Source organism: Mastigoproctus giganteus, chromosome 5 (assembly GCF_048544385.1).
Source record: "Mastigoproctus giganteus isolate SK-2022 chromosome 5, ASM4854438v1, whole genome shotgun sequence".
NCBI classification, from domain to species: Eukaryota; Metazoa; Arthropoda; class Arachnida; order Uropygi; family Thelyphonidae; genus Mastigoproctus; species Mastigoproctus giganteus.
The window spans coordinates 67,209,964-67,223,232 of record NC_143579.1 but is presented as its reverse complement, the minus strand read 5'-3'; the positions used below and the strand labels follow the sequence as shown (position 1 = coordinate 67,223,232).

The 13,269-nt window shown below is 37.1% G+C and overlaps 1 protein-coding gene across 1 annotated transcript in view; it reads right to left on the bottom strand.

The window, feature by feature from the left end:
• Positions 1–13,269, bottom strand: part of LOC150085463 (kynureninase-like) — a 243,115-nt gene that overhangs the window by 92,439 nt on the left and 137,407 nt on the right. The window contains exon 7 of the mRNA XM_090374572.1: positions 10,763–10,837. Coding sequence (XP_090230698.1) covers positions 10,763–10,837 — 75 coding nt within the window. The remainder of the gene's footprint in view (positions 1–10,762; positions 10,838–13,269) is intronic.

Below are 13,269 nucleotides of genomic sequence, written 5' to 3'. Positions count from 1 at the left end.
CCTTGTCTCGAAAGGTGATGTAGTTAGCCTCAACTAATAGTTTAATTAAGTGAAAAATCTCCCTTTATAGGCAGCTTCGTATAATTAATCGGTGTCGAGTTTTTATTTAACATATCCCAAATAATATCTAATGTGTATTCAACGTTTACATTCGTATATAATGATGTAACATCTAATGAGAATAAATTGTCATTGTCGCCGAGTTTACAGTCTTTAAGATTATTAAATAATGTATCGTAATTCTTAATCCCAAATTGTATAACCTGTCTAAAAGGTTTTATAATGTTATATACATGTGTGGCTAAGGCTGAAAATGCCGAGTTCCTGGCATTTTCAGCCAGAAAATGCCAGGAACGACTACAAAAAACGACTACATTACTATGGTTCAGTTGAAGGAATTGAAGTCCAGAACATACAATATTCCTGCACTTTTTGGTCAGGTAAAATTACACAAGCCTGGATTTCCGATTCGACCTATTGTTTCCTACAGGAACTCGGCATTTTCAGCCTTAGCCACACATGTATATAACATTATAAAACCTTTTAGACAGGTTATACAATTTGGGATTAAGAATTACGATACATTATTTAATAATCTTAAAGACTGTAAACTCGGCGACAATGACAATTTATTCTCATTAGATGTTACATCATTATATACGAATGTAAACGTTGAATACACATTAGATATTATTTGGGATATGTTAAATAAAAACTCGACACCGATTAATTATACGAAGCTGCCTATAAAGGAGATTTTTCACTTAATTAAACTATTAGTTGAGGCTAACTACATCACCTTTCGAGACAAGGTGTACAAACAAATTTTTGGATTACCAATGGGTTTGAGCCTGAGTGGCTTAATGTCAGAGATCTATCTCTCAACGATTGAGCAGATACATTTGACACCTTTTCGTCCCCGTATCACATACTATGGGAGGTATTTAGACGATGTTCTAGTTATTACCGATAGTAGTACTATCCAAGATATTTTACATTCGTTTAACAATATTCATTCTAGACTCAAATTTACATTGGAAAGGGAAGATACGGATACTAAGTCATTAAACTTTCTAAATTTCACGCTTACCCGGGACTCGAACAAAATACAATTTAGCATCTATCGAAAACCCACAAACACCGGTATGCTTCTACATTATAATAGCTACCACCCGTTCACCTACAAAAGATCGATTATCTTTAATCAATTTCTAAATGCCTATAAATATTCAACGACGGATTCTGCTTTAGACTCAGAAATACAAATATTAACTAGCAGATTCTTGAACAGGGGTTATCCCATTAACACAATAAATCGAATTAGGGTACAAGCTAAGGATAGGATACAAAATACTGCACCAATCAACAATAGTAATATCAAAAAATACTTTATTTCTGTCCCATATGTTGAACAGTGGCACAAACAGCTTAACAGATTCTTTAAAGATACCGAATTTAAAATTATAGCTAGGCCTATACGGAAGTTACACACTATACTGAACAATCGCTCGGTTCTTTCGGCGTTCGCAACACAAATTAATGATCTAGTATACAACATTTCTTGCGGTGATTGCGACTCGTCTTATCAGGGTTCCACGCGGTTTTCTCTTAATATCCGTGTAAATCAACACGAAGCCTCTGTTCGTGCTTCTCGTTCAGCAGCGTCAGAATTAGCCTTTCATGCCATTAACGAAAAACATACTTTTTTATTTAACGAGGCCAAAATACTTAACGTTCAACGTAATTATACGCGACTATTAATTGCAGAAACCGTTGAAATTAAATTACACGAGAATTCTGTTAATGTTCGGCGGCCATATTTGATCTCCGATGCGTGGACCTTTACGCGCATGCGCGAAGACACATAATCACTATTTAAGTTGCAGGTTTAGCCTGATTCGATAATTTTCATTCCTGTGATCACGACAGTCGGTCGAAAAGCATTGTCAGCTTCAGGAAGGAAAATCGTTTTGAATATTTTCGTTAGATTCTTTTAATTGCGTTAATTTGAATTTTAATTGTTTTGAATTGATTTTGAATTGTGTTAAATTGATTATTTAATTATTTATATTTCACTTTAATTATTTATATTTTACTTTAATGTAACGGTAAGTTGTCGATTTTTTCGTTTTTTCCGTTTTAATTTCTGGAGGGTATCATACGGAAGTGTTCCACGTACTATATTGAGGTAAACTCCTCTTATCAATTTACTAATAAAAAAAAAAAAAAAAACTCTATACGAAAACCTGCTGCAAGATTTGAATGAAACAACGGTTTTATGTATATTAAGTAATAAACTACAAAAACTCTATCTAAATTAAAAATAAAAATAATGAGCATAACTAGAACTATAAAGCTTCTTATAAAGTACAATATATAATCTGACAATTAAGTAAATAAAATAGCAAAACACTGATCTTTTATGGAGCTTGTAAGAGTTATTTACATATAATTCTAGTTACACTGCAGATTATTATCCAACATAGTTTGCATGGGAATGAAAATAAAAAATTATACTTATTGTTCCTTCAATCGACTTCACTCTTAAAACTTATACAGACAGTATCTTTACGATTTTGCCAAAAAAATTTACATAAGTCCAAAGTTACGTAACTCGGGCTTACACAAATTGGGGACTAACTGTAGATTGTTGTATTCACTTTTCACAAGACCCATCCAATCTACTGACACTTCCTTCTTTTAATTCATGTATGTAACACTACATTATGTTACAGGCAACATTTTTGGTCATGCTCTGCAGTCACTTTCTTTTCGCTTGTCTTTCTTTTATTTTGATTTATTTTTGCTATTCTTCACAATCTATTAATTAATTGTAATTTTAATACATATATATGCAAGTATATATCTCAGATGCACTTTTTGTCTTATTTTTACTCTAAGAAACAGTATCTAGTCAATTAATTAACATTGTTAAAAATTTCAATATGGGGTAGATTACCTCTAAACTAGCAACAAAGAAAGTGGGAATGCTGAAAGATTTTTTTTTTAACAAAACAGAGCCCACCACAAAACAAATATACAGGGTGATTCACTACCAGTGCGACAAACTTGCAGGAGGTGTAGGGGGCACAAAGACAAATCAGAATCACATAGCATTGCAGGGTCCGAAATGCCTTCATCATGCGGTAGAGGACGTTGAACGGGAGGTCGCGTGAACAGCGATCCTGCTGGAAGTCAGCATTTGCGAAAGGTTTCTGTTAAAGAAACCAAGTAGCAAAAGTCCTCCGAAGTGGATAATCCGCAGGCTCCAATGATTGGACGCGTTGCAGATGGTATGAACTCATTTGGTTTGTTGACAGTATCCTCCATACAGTGGATTGGGAAATACCCAATCGTTGGTCTATCGCTCGAGTACTCATACTCGGATTGCCTTTGGCAAGATGTAGGACATTCTCCTCATTGTCTGGCGTCCTCGTCGTTCGCTCTCGATTCATGGTACCTCTTGTGAAACAACCAGTCTCACGTAACCTTCTGTGCACACGTGCGAAAATCGTATGATGAGGAGCACGCCTGTGCGGGAAACGTTCCTGGTACAAGTGCAGAGCGGCGTGCCCATTAGAGTCTGCAGCTCCATACGCGAGGTGCAGTATGGAGCTGCAGACTGTCGGCCAGTTCAACGTTTGAATACTTGTCCATCCTACTGCCTCGGGAACTGGTTCGCAAATGCTGACTTCCAGCAGGATCGCTGTTCGTGCGACCTCCCGTTCAACGTCCTCTACCACATGACGAAGGCATTTCAGACCCTGCAATGCTATGTGATTCAGATTCGTCTTTGTGCCCCCTACACCTCCTGCAAGTTTGTCGCACTGGTAGTGAATCACCCTGTATAATATGTTCATGTACAACAATGGCTGAAGATGCATCAGAATGGTTCAGAACACAAATAGACTATAATAAATGGTCAATGTTCAGAAGGACACAAGAAGCTAATCAGGATTGTAGGAGTTTGTGGACACAGAGAAACACCCAGCATAAACCAGAAGAATATTTCTACCTTTACCTTCTAAACAAATTTCAGTTTATTGCTTGCCAATTCAATAAAATATAGACAGAAGGTATTCAAGTGAAACATATTTACTTGCACACAGGCCAAGAACTCATATAAGTTCATTTTAAAAATACTGATTTTCTCCACATTTGGCATCTTTCATCTGAGCCAAATCATCACTGGGTTGTCATCAGGTGCTACAGTGATAAGATGCCCTAGCCTCCCACTAAGGGAGGTGACAATTACCAAAATGGCCATTGTGTGAATGGCACCACATTACAAATAAGTAGCAACATACACTTCCCTTTGAGGAAGAGTTATTTATTTGTATTATAATACTTGGAAAATTAAAATTAATAGTGCCAACCTTACAAATTGAGAAATAAATATCATTATAAAGACCATTATCTTTTTGTGTATATTTTATTATAAACACTAAACCAAATTATATAGTGTATAATATTTAATACAAGTGCACAATCACAGAATGAAATAGCTGAATCATATGTAAGGTGAAATTAACGCAAAAGAAGTAGAGCATAGAATGGCATTAGTTTTAGTCATTTATAAAATTATATGTACTAATTCAAAATGATTTTCCCAATTTCAACAATCTGTTTTGACTAAACCAGTAAAGACACGTGGAAAATCATGATGCATTTAGAGGCAAACCCGAAAGTGTTTTTTTTTTTTTTTTTTGACACTAGTTTGATATAAATAATTTATGGGTCAAGGGAGTTGGAGATGTACAGAGTGGAACTGTCCAAGGAATGAGCTCTCAACATTTAACCAACCAGAGAATCAGAGAAATGTCCATTCAGGAATACTGTAATTTCACCACAAATGATATAGCACATCCCCTTTTCGAAAACAAGATATGCCCTCTTTTCTCTTCATTTTGTCCTCTGACAACTGGACATCAAAGACAACATATGACAACATGTCAAGGTGATTAATACTTACAACTATCTGTTTGTCAAAGAAGAATAGCCTATACACTTTATCAGTACAAAGCATAATCATGTTAGGATTTTTTCTAGCATGTTTGATGTAAGTAAAAATTTTGCTATCTACCTCATATTTTAAATTGTCTGTTAACCTTTCCAGAAAGATGGTATGTTGCCTCATTGCTAAAATAAATTTTAGACAGGTAGGTATTATCATTGGAAAGTTAGTCCATTATTTAATAACAGAAGTGATAACCACTGTTTTTCACTATGATGTGTTGCAACATTTTTAACCTGTAAGGATGAAGACAAAAACATTTCTTCAGAACTCCCCATGTAGTGTTTGAGAAACATTCAGTTCATAATAGGCAAAAATACACATTCTTTTTTTTGTATTGCAAGCAAAATAATTGTGCCAATACTTAACTGTTCATGACTAGTAGCAGGCTGTTCTGCTTTTTCTTTGCAGATGCAACTGGTGTCTACAAATTATTGATACCACTGAACAGCGCAAGACTTACACTGTTCACTGTGTAAGTCTTTTAAGTTTTTTTTTCATATAAATTTCTTATTAAATTCTCAAATATTGACCAGAAATATCATGGTGTGAAGTGCAATTACACAAAATACTTTCTCAGGCTGAGACCCCCATCTGAGTATCATCCAAATACTAAGACTGTTCACATGAAAGCAATTAAAATTTATTAGCATGAAAAGACTTTTTCAATTTGCTTATCTAAATGTATCTTGCCTTTCAGTATATCCTTACTGGTTTAGTTAGAATAAGTTTTGAAATCTGGACGATCACTCTGACTTACCCTTATAAACCTGTCAATAGCCTTATATAACTCATAAAAGATTCCAACATATTAAGAGATAATTTGTGTCTAAAATGACATTTTTGAATTATAAAGTGCTAATGTAATAGTCAGAGGTGTTCTTGCTAAATTACAGCTATTATTAAAAAGAAATTGATCTAAAACTTTTTAATGTTGCTTAAAGTTTTTAAAAAAATGGACAATTATTTCAATTAGCAAAGGCCTATTAGATTAAAAATTAGACCACATAACTGTTTTGAAGGCGCCTCCATAGCCAGGTGGGAAGGAGCAGCAGTGCGTAGCACACACTTCTTGATTAGACCGGGGTTCGAGCCCGTCACCACCAAATACAGAGAATGCGGAAAGGTCAGGGAATGACCACTGCATATCCGAGGAGCAATATGGCCTTAGTTGCTAATGCTCCAAAAAACCAAATAACAACAACAACATAACTGTTTTGATATGATTAGAACATTAAAAATTGAAAGAATTAAAATTTAAGTATTGTAATTCCCCAGAGAAAGTGCACTTTCATCCTCAGTTCATCATTAAATCATGTCATAAATGTTTGCGATAAACACATTGTCAGTCAGTTTGTATATGAAAAAAGGAGAAATATTGCATTATACAAAGATTAATGTTAGTTCCCATGATGCACTGTTGATCAAAAATTTGGAAATTTTATGTATTTAAATTGCTATATTGAAGAAAGATTCACTAGTAATTTAACACCAAGGGCATGAAAACACAAATTTTGCAGAAGTCAATCACAATACAGTTAAGGCTTCATAAGTAAGAAATTTATGACTAGAACTTAATTTTATCAATAATTTAACAGAACTGATTTGTGCCTGGTGAGAAGAAGAAAGTATGTGCAGGCTAAGCTTAAAAGTTAAACTGGTGGTCCATAAACTAACCTGATGATAATATGTGTATTCAATATATCTGTTGCACCATACTTTACAGTGGTTTACCAATATAACAGAATTACAATTTGGCTGGCATTGTATAATATAAACTATATACTAATATCTTGGATGGAATATCTGAAAGTGTCCTTATAGTTAATGAAGAAGGTTCCAAGTTTATTATAAGAGGAAAAGATTAAAACTATATAGGTATTCTTAGCCGAGTGGCCAGGAGCGGGAGTGCAGTGGCACACGCTCTTTGAGTAGACCGGGGTTCAAGCCCCTGACTGCTAAATACGGTCGATCTGCCAACCCGCACTGGACCAGCATGGCAGATTATGGTCCATTTCCCTCAGCATGAATTGTTGAGGAGGGTTGATAATGGCTGCAATTTACTTTTAGGTGTTCTTAAAAATATTTTTTAACTGCTGGAAAACTGATAGTAATAAGAAAGCATTACTATTGTTTTTGATGTTGTAATTGGTTGTTAGGTTATAGGAAGACTATTTAATTTATTTTGTATTTCTATAATTGTTTCATTAATTAAATTTCTTAAATTTTTCTTTTTAAAAAACTTTAATTAAATATTGCAACTCTATTTCTAAATCATCCTGTTAAGAACAATTTCACTTGGAGTTATGAATTTGTGTAAATAACACAGATCTTTTTACTTTGTGTGGGTGATGGGAATAAAAATGCAAATCTTTGCCATTGTATATGTGTGTGCGTGTCTTTTCTGAAAATACAAGTTTTTGTTGTCAATCATGATATTCCATTACATGAACTTTAAACAACTGATGCTATGGGACAAAATTCCTGACCAAACTAGTAAACTATATATCTGCTCCAAACCTAAGCTGTCTAGCATGAATTAAAAACGATGTTAGTGAATTCATGAATGCTATCGACTGAAAGGTTGGTGCATTATTTTAACTTGTTATCTTGCATTAATAATTCACATAGCTTAATCAAAGTATAGACAACGTTTGAATATAAACTATATAAAAGATGCTAACATGTCATTATAAGATAGTTCAATATTACTGATTAGTAAATGTACTTGAGCTGTATTACGTACATGGAATTTCAAAAATTTCATCAATGGCACTATAATTTTAATGATAAAGGATGATAAGTGTGCAAAAGCTGAATATCTATTAGACATTATGGGACACAGTAGATGTTCTGGCTTGTACACTGCTCAAAAAAATTAACAGAACAAAATGTTTTTCATAAATATTTTATTGTGAACAGTGTCGATGAAGGTGAATATTTGATATAATAGGCATCCTGGCATGCAAACCGATCTATCACTTTATAGAGCCACACACACATTACGCAAATTATTCATTCCTATAAAAGTACAGGTTGTGATCACATCACTTCATTCTGTTTTCTGGCTTGCTCAGTGGGATAACCACATCTCCAGTGCTCAGGATGGCATGTCATCGACATTTAGATGACATGCCATCCTGAGCACTGGCATGTCATCGACATTTAGATGTTTCTTTGAGATGGCGGGCTGTTGGATAACTTGAGGCGGGGCAGTCGCAAGTGGCACGTTGGCTTAATGTGTCGCATAGCATCAGGAGATAGGAACCATTATAAGAAGAGCTGCCAAGGCTACCTGAGGGCTATATCAACCAGAACAGACTGCTATCTGGTTCTAACAGCAAGATGAAACCCTACGATGTCATCATCAACTGTTTCTTGAGGTTGCTGCAGCCACAGGTGAAAACATTTCCAATTGGACTGTGTTAAGGCTCATTTCAAGTGGACTCTACTCAAGGAAGTCAGTGGTTTGTGTTCCATTAACCCCAAACCACTGCAGAGCTCATCGAAACTGGTGCCATGAACATGTGACTTGGAGGCCTGACAAACGGGGTATGGTTCTGTTCTCTAATGAGTTCTGTTTTAACCTAAAAACAGATTCTAGATGTTATTTCATCTGGAGACGAGGAATGCAGTACCATCCCTCAAACATTAGAGAAAGGGACACGCAGTGGAGGCAGTATTCTCATGTGGAACAGAATAATGATCAACGGCTGTACCTCTCTTCACGTTTTTGATAGGGGTACCATAACTGTGCAGAGGTATTGATAACAGATCCTTGAGCCCTATGTGTGACTTTTTGGGGTATAGTTGGCTCAGATTTTCTTTTCATGCATATTAACAATGTCACTGCACAGAGTTCACGTGGTGGAAGAATATCGTGAAACTGAAGATATTCAACGACGGCCGTGGCCAGCACGATCAGCAGACTTAATTCGAACATGTTTGGGATGCCCTTGGCCGATGCATTTCACGCCAACAATCAACTCCTCAGTCACTTGGTGAGCTAAGGTCTGCACTGGTAGAAGAATGAGATTTGCTGCCATAGAATCTTATAGACACCCTTATATCACACATGGTTCACCACTGTCAGGCCTGTTTAGCCGTTGCAAGGGATCATATGCCATACTGATGTCATGTGACCATATTTTCAAGCATCTTTTATCGACTTCTGCAATGTAACCTTTTTTGATAATTCTTGTACAACCTCTATAAATGTCCCTTATACCTCTCCGAAGTTTCTTGCTGTAGCCTCATTTCAATGTTATTCTATGGTACACCACCACAGAAGCGGCACAAAACAACTTTTGTCCTGCTTCATCATGCACGAATTATATCCATGTTAATCTACATTTTTAACTTTGTTGAGCAGTGTATAATTTTTTAGTACTGAAAAGATATTATGGTAAAATTCCAGTACTCTGTAAAATACGTAAATTAATTTCTTGATTGCTATGGGATGAAATGCAGTTCTCTCTAGAAATGTGTCTATTTTTAATACTGTTTAATAAATACTTATCTATTATATAAGTATCTTTTTCATGTAATATTCGGTAGATTTTTTTACTGTATTCATTTTTATTTAAAATGACGATAGTGTCACCATCTGCATTACAAAGTTCAAACCTTGTCGTAATTTTCTAATACCCTCAAAGTGATCAAAGGAAACATTAGACATGGTGTTTATCCAACTATTAATGACTACATTTGTTTCATGTATAACTCTTATTATTTTCCAGGCGATTTTTTTTTTTTTTTTTAGTTTTGATTCTAGCTCTGCAATACAGTCCCTTACCAGATATCCTTTATTTTTAATAGCAAAGTTGAATCAATAACCTACTTTTTTTGTTTACTGTTAGTTTCAAAGTAAACAAATTAACTACTGTATTAGGAGTGTGGACACTTTAATGCAACCATGCATGAGTGCATACAATTTTCTCTCGTCTGCTTAGAATGAATGAATGAACGAACAAACAAATTGACTGATGACATGTTTATCAGGAAAGCCTGCTGTCTTGGCTCTCAGTTCTTCCCAATATTTTAACTGCTTAGATGTTTTTGAATAATTTAATGATGAACCGGGATGAAAGTGCACTTTCTCCAGGAAATTAAAGTATTTAAGTTTCAATTCATTTTGATTTTTTTAATTTTCTAATCTTATCAAAACAGTTAGGAGGGGTAAATTTTGGTTTCATAGGCTTTTCCCAACTGAAGTAATTAAAAAGAATTTTTAAATTAACTTTCAAACATTAAAAGAAACTGTAAAGAATATGTAAAATAAATCATAATTTATTTATTGTAATTATTGTTGTTGTTGTTATTTGGTTTTTAGGAGCATTAGCAACTAAGGCCATATTGCTCCGGGGATATGCGGTGGTCATTTACTGACCTTTCCGCATCCTCCGTATTTGGTAGTCACGGACTCGAACCCCAGTCTAATCAAGAAGCATGTGCTATGCACTGTGGGGCACCTCCGTAGCCAGGTGGGAAGGAGCAGCAGTGCGTAGCGCATGCTTCTTAATCAGACTGGGGTTCGAACCCGTCACCACCAAATACGGAGGATGCGGAAAGGTCAGGGAATGACCACCGCATATTCCCAGAGCAATATGGCCTTAGTTGCTAATGCTCCTAAAAACCAAAATAACAGCTATGCACTTCTGTTCCTGCCCACCTCGCTACGGAGGCGCCTTGTAATTATTAAATTTGTCAGTTTCTTATTTTGCTTGACATAATTGTTAAAATACTTACCTTGGCTGGGTTTATTACTATAAGACTTTCTCTTACTGAATATCCATGGAAAGCAATTTGTGATTCTACTGCAAACTAAAAATAGAGAAGATAATTAGTGTCGACCACCTCCCAAAAGGAAAAATAAGGTGCCTGAATTAAAAGGCACTGGGATTAATCATACTTATTTTTTGGGTTTTAGGCTACATGTTGTCTAAACCTTTTTAGTATTAGTAGAGGCAAATGATGCAAGAAAGCAATCATCAGCAAAAAAAAAAAAAAAACTCCCACATGAGCTGTCGATTCCCTCCAATAGTTTGTCTAGTTCTTCCTTGAACTTATTCAAACTACCCACTTCCACAACAACTTTTGGTATATACACCGATGAGTTAAAATATTATGACCAGCGAGTTATTATGTAAATTGAAGCAACTGCAGGTGAACTATGGTGCATGGGTTGAGACATGGTATAAAAAATACCTGATACTGAACTCAGTTAATCGGTGTTACTCTTGTTCTTCAGATGGGAAAGGCAGTGGACTTAAGCGAGTTTGACAAAGGCCAAATTGTAATGTCCAGATGACTAGGTCAGAGCATATCTGAAAGGCAAGGCTGGTGGGGTGCTTACGGTCAGCCGGCGGTTTGTGGGTTTCCCCCACGAACCGCCGGCTGACCGTGAGTGGTCCGAAGAGGAAAAACCCACGAACCGCCAGCGAGGTGTTGCACAACCACAGCTCATCGATGCTCGAGGTGAGAGAAGGCTCTCCTGGATGGTACGTGGCAACAGAAGGGCGATTGTGGAGCACTCACCGGTAATTGGAATGCTGGTGACGGGAGTAATGTGTGTCACAATACACAGTACATCGAACCCTGCTGAAAAGGGGGCTGTGTAGCCGCAGGCAGCTCCAAGTGCCCATGCTAACCACGGTTCACCAGCAACAGTGCCTACAATGGACACGCAAGCATCACAACTGGACCTTGAGTGATTGGAAGAAGGTTGTCTGGTCTAATGAATCATGTTTCCTGTTGCACCACGTTGACGGCCAGGTACGCGTGTGTGTGTGTGTGTGTGTGTGTGTGTGTGTGTGTGTGTGTGTGTGTGTGTGTCATTTACCTGGGGAAGTGATGGCGTCTGGATGCACCATGGGACGAAAACAAGCCGGTGGCAGCAGTGTCATGCTTTGGGCGATGTTCTGCTGGGATACCCTGGGTCCAGTCATCCATGTGCTGGGCACTCTGACATCTACCACCTACCTAAACATCAGCTCCAGTATGGCCGCTGTCCAGTGTGGATGCACGTTTTCCGTGCTCCTGGATTTTGTTCATGAATATGTGGTTAGAGTGCCTACTAGTTTATGAAAAGTGTACTCTTTAGAACTACTATAGTGGATCTCAGGGTGAGAAACTTTTTCTTATTTACTTGGAAATTTGCAGGTTATTTATGTTTTCTATCTATATCCTTTGTTGCCAGACCGTACTAGATCTGGCAACAAAGCCCTGCGGCTGACAGCAGGGCTATAGAGAGGCATCAATTATACTTTGGTTGCCACACAAATACCCTGCACTTGACTTGGGAGGCTTGTGCGACAACGGAATGTATACCCCCTTGTGTGACAATGGAATATGTAGCACTCCCCTCCGGTGCAGGGAATTTGTGAGTTGGCATCTACTCCTTTAGCTGTGACTTTGACTGCTGCACTGACTGGGGATGGTGTTCCCACCTGTGAAACCTTAAACTGTGATAATGTCCCAATATCTTCAAACTGTGTTAGATAACAATTTTCGGTGCAATCGTGATTCCCTCCCCCCTCTGCAATAGACTTACCATGGACAGCTTGTACTTTTGTTCCTGCTTGTATAGTGGAAAAACAGACTTCACCATAATCTTCTGTGGCTGCAAAAACGGTAGAAGAAAGTAGCACAGTTTCTCCAAGGCTATTTTTACACTTGTGCATCCTCCTCTCATGTGACAGTGGGGGATAGTCCAAATCGACATCCGTGTGCTACCTGGCTTCAAATTTATCCACAAACCCGTGGTTGGCACCAAACTTTGCCAATCCTCAACTTCTATCTAACTGTGCAGCAATAATCTCAGTTATCCGAATATTCCCAATAAACCGAAATTTCCAACTAATCTGAGAATATGGATACACCCAGCACAAATCCCACTGAAGTGATTTATGACGTCACTGAATGGCCATCGAATGCTCAACAAACCAATGATAGCACAAAAAGTGACAAACCAGACAGTGAAGTCCCAGATAATTCTGAGGATGTCCGGCTGACACTGGTATCCATAAAGAAATACAGAAAATGGGTAGTTCCCAATCGGACAGGGAAACCTGCTCACAAAGTGAGCCTCAAGAGCCCCAGGGTCCCATAGAAGACAACCGCAACAAAACAGCAAGAGTCAACTAACATCAACCCAACTCTTCCAGAGGGCACCATCAATGAGCAGGTATTGGCCCTGTGAGCTGAACTAGAAAATAAACTAAAAGAGTCTTCTAGCCGCATCACCTCAACCCTTC